Source organism: Octopus bimaculoides, chromosome 30, assembly GCF_001194135.2.
Source record: "Octopus bimaculoides isolate UCB-OBI-ISO-001 chromosome 30, ASM119413v2, whole genome shotgun sequence".
NCBI lineage: Eukaryota > Metazoa > Mollusca > Cephalopoda > Octopoda > Octopodidae > Octopus > Octopus bimaculoides.
This window is the reverse complement of record NC_069010.1, coordinates 8,485,696-8,490,102: the sequence shown is the minus strand read 5'-3', so window position 1 is coordinate 8,490,102 and position 4,407 is coordinate 8,485,696. Positions and strand designations below refer to the sequence as shown.

Here is a 4,407-nt window from a genome sequence, read left to right as displayed (position 1 = left end):
TCTATCGGTCTTTCTTTTGCCGAACCGCTAAGGTAAGGGGACGTAAACTGGAGGAGATGTTCTCCTGGGGCTAAAAGCAACAGTAACATTCACCCTTAGGGTTTAGCCGCATTTAAGTGGCAAATATACTTCACGTTGTCGTGCAGTTACTGTTTATACCTCGTTCAGAGATTTAACATTGCTTGTCGATCAGCTCGACTAAAGGCGGTGCTCCAGCATGGCCGCAGTTAAATGACTGAAACAAGTAAGAGTACCTGCTACCTGACTATGTTTCGGACTCTCTTAACTTCAACAATAACTGTTCTAACCAATTTTTACTCCTAAAATTGATGCAATAGTTTTAAAAAAAAAAACGAAAGATGATACAGATCGCCTTTGAAATGTAATAATTTCAAACTGGTAGGGGGTAAAAAAAATAACGAGAAATCAGAAGTTACTCATTTTGCCCCGATTACTAATTTTGTCCTACCCACTACATGACAAGCTTTCAGTTTCCAGCAAACCAAAATCACTCACAAAGGCTTAGATCGGCCTGGGACTGTAGCAGAAGACATTTGCCCAGATTGAACCTAGGAACATGTAATCGGGAAGCAAACTTCTCACACAACTACACCTGCACCTATAGAGATGGGTAATTTTTCAGATTAACACCCGCACGATTTTCACTAGGGTGTTAGGGTTAGGGTTTTAGGATCAGGATTACGGTTTTAGGGTTACGGTTAGGGTTTTAGGGTTAAGGTGTTAGGGTTAGGTAATCGTGCGGGTGTTAATCTGAAAAATTACCTAGAGATGTGTGTACAAAATACAAAATGTGTGGTATGATATTGCGTGAAGTATCAGCTGAGGATTTAAGATCAGTTAATAAATTATTTGTTCATTTTATAAACAACCCCTGGACATCTCTGAGCAGAATCTATGATGAAAGACATTCCATACATGCCAATTCCATTGTACCATCTGCCACAGTATCTAGGACTAACATGATCAAAATAGTCTTTAATTTTTCCAGACTGAAATGTGTGATTTGAGGTAGATTTAGCTACAGTTTCTGGAAGGCTAACAAAAGAAAAAACCACGTAGAGGTACGGTCTCGTTGTTGTTGGTTAACCCTAGGTCGATCCGGATTGAACCGCAGACTTATGATCAATGACAGTTCCGCCCTTCCCACGACCACAGTGTATCTAGGAATACATTATGAAATATAGCCTTCAGTTACGAACATCGAATGTGTAACTTGAAATGAGTTCGACTGCTATTTCTAGAAGATCAAGCGAGCACGTTGATCTCCCATCTGGTCGTTGTTATTTAACCCCCAGGCCGCTATGTCTGACTGAGCAGACTCATGATCAACGTTGTTGTTGTGGGATGTTACGTTGATTAATGAGAGATCAAACGCCAACGAAGACAAGAAAAACACAGATAAATGAAAGGAGACCAAAATAGAAAACCTACTTGGAGGAGGAAGGACCTTCGAATGTATAAACAACAAACATTAGAGGCGATGGTCACGTCTGAAGCGTTGAGAGAAATGGCGACGACAAGTAAATAGAAATTGACGGAGTGTGACGGCGGCGAAGGAAATACTGGATCGTCATTGGTCAGTTTAGGTCAGGTGACATGGAGAACGTCGAAGGAGCGTGGCTTAGTGCTTAGGGTGACGGACTCTCAGTATCACGACGTGTGTTCGATTCCCGGACAGGGAGAAGCGTGGTGCTTTGAAGATGCTATTTTATTTTCGTATTTCATACGAGACCTATGACAACGTAGTTGCGTAATTTATGTAATCATTATATCTCCACGTTCGCTATTCACACATCCGCATAAATATTTACATACGATATGACATTCGTAATAATAATAATAATAATAATAATAATAATAATAATAATAATAATCTTTTCTACTTAAGGCACAAGGCCCGAAATTTTGGGGGAGGATTCCAGTCGATTAGATCGACCCCAGTACGCAACTAGTACTTAATTTATCGACCCCGAAAGGATGAAAGGCAAAGTCGACCTCGGCGGAATTTGAACTCAGAACGTAAAGACAGACGAAATACCGCTAAGCATTTCGCCCGGCATGCTAACGTTTCTTATTTCTTTACTGCCCACAAGGGGCTACACACAGAGGGGACAAACAAGGACAGACAAACGGATTAAGCCGATTATATGTACCCCAGTGCGTAACTAGTACCGCTAACGTTCCTGCCAGCTCACCGCTCTAGTCACTTGAAAATATTACCTTGAAAATTGTTTTAACATTGAATATAGAGAAATCAACAACAAGTATGATTAAGAGCATATGGATTTTATTGATTAATGAATAAAACAAATGATGTTTCTTATTTTTAGTAAATTTGGAGACAGTGTCCATAACATTTTCATACTTTTCGAAATACGGTGAAGGGGGGATAACTATGTGATACTTAATTCTCAATATATTTTATTTATTATTTTCGAAAGTCGAATGTTACAGTTAACACGTGTCATGTACATAAGTTTTGTTTTGTCTTGAAGATCAGGAGATAGAATAAAACCATCTTCAAGGAAGTTCCACAAAAATGCAGTTGAGCGTGAGGAGGAAAAGAAGGGGAAATATCTTAAAGAAGTAGTTCCTTTGATATTAAATTTAACAAGATTATTAGAATGGCTGGAAATACTGCAAATGTGGCTGTGGAAGAATTGGGATACAATCTTCCAAATATAACAGCATTAAAAATCTTGTCAACAGGTTCTGTAATTTCTATTTCTCCTCTGTCGTGCTTCCAAGATGTATTGATATCATAAGTACTTGAATTAAAAGTGGCAATATGGGGGAAAAAATAAGAAGTATTAAAATTGTGAGCTGTCATCTTTAATTTGCGAAAGCTAACATCTCCATCGGGGATACCAGCCGGTAAAGACATCAAACATGATATTTTTTCATTTTTGATTGGACATAAAATGCATGATTGCATATCTACACCCTCTGGATTAGTGAGATCGACAGTTTTCTCGTTGCCGATTGCTAAAATATAGTTGATTTTAAACGCAGAAGTTCTGTTAGACGTGAATTCATATTGAAGCGAACAACATGCATTGTATTTACACACGCTAACAACGCCTGAATCCTTCTGAAGTAACACAGCAGATACAGAGAACAGTTTTGTCATACGTGCAATTTTAACATCGGGGTTGTCTGATTTGGGAACTGCACGTTTTGGTGGCCAAGGAAATTTTCTTTCTGACTTCCCAAGATTTTTAACTTGTAACTGAATATATTCATCCGAAGGAGCAAGGTTTAAGGGTTTATATATATAACGATTTACTGAGGGTGTGTAAATTCCACTTCCGCCTCGTACGAAATTTTTTATTTTGATATTTGCAGAAATGAGGTTTATATTAAAGGCTTTGGCAATCGAATTGTGGAATAAGGATGCTAAAAAGAAAGGAGGCGTATCGAACCATAGATTTGGAAAAAGAATATTTGAAACTTGATGTTTCTTTATTAATTCATTTAGCGTGTCATTGAAGTAGATATCAAAACATACAATGCTTGCAAAACGGCCAAACGGGGTATCGAACACTCCATATTCTGCAGTCTTGGGGGAGTTGTAATAAGGCTCATAAAAAAGATGTTTCTTGTGATATCTGGAAACAAGAGCACCTTCAGATGAATAGACAACATTTGTGTTGTATTGGTAACGTCCATCGTAAGGGCAGTTTGCATCTGTACGATTGCAGGGTTGCATGTCTCCAACATTGATTACAAGATAAATCTTGTTCTTCTTGGCAATGCAGCTAATAGCTTCCTGAATTTCTGTTCTTGGATAGAGATCAGGTTCGTCACATGGAATCCACGGTTTCTCTTTGTTAGGCTCTGGTATAGTATCGAGAAAGCTCCTAATACCAAGACGAGTGACATAGTCCAAATGTGCGATGAGGCCGTTTTCAGGAAACACCAAAATATCCACACCCTGAAAATATAAATGTCATATGACACATCAATAACAAAAATAACATACATACATACATACGCACATGTATATATATTTATGCAAGGGGGTGTTGAAAAGTTCCTGGCTTTGGGTAAAAGAAAATACAGGAGGAATCAGTTAATTATGATTTTATCCAATATATTCCCCTCTCAGATTCATTCACATATTTCACACACCTATTGCAGTGGGCTTTCAGTTTTTCAAAGTTCAGTAAAAGGAATTGGAAGTTTGAACCTCCAAAAGCAAAATATGTGTGTGTGTGTATAAAATAACCCCCATTTACCCGCACCCACTTATTACACTTGGTATAACACTAGTGTAACAATAATTGAGTACCCTCCCAGCAGTATAAAAGGATAGATACTATCCCTTAGTGGGTTGGATCCTCAACCCCTAACTCTCTTGGATTATATATATATATATATATATAT

The 4,407-nt window shown here is 38.1% G+C and overlaps 2 protein-coding genes across 2 annotated transcripts in view; both read right to left on the bottom strand.

Moving 5' to 3' along the window:
- Window positions 1-1,582, bottom strand: part of LOC106874209 (zinc finger protein 665) — a 4,187-nt gene extending 2,605 nt beyond the window's left edge. The window contains exon 1 of the mRNA XM_014921868.2: window positions 1,453-1,582. The gene's annotated coding sequence lies outside the window, so the exon portion shown is untranslated. The remainder of the gene's footprint in view (window positions 1-1,452) is intronic.
- Window positions 1,583-2,291: 709 nt separating this feature from the next.
- LOC106874210 (pantetheinase) overlaps window positions 2,292-4,407 on the bottom strand; it is a 4,377-nt gene continuing 2,261 nt past the window's right edge. The window contains exon 2 of the mRNA XM_014921869.2: window positions 2,292-3,955. Within this exon, the coding sequence (XP_014777355.1) occupies window positions 2,600-3,955 (1,356 nt within the window). The 3' untranslated portion in view covers window positions 2,292-2,599. The remainder of the gene's footprint in view (window positions 3,956-4,407) is intronic.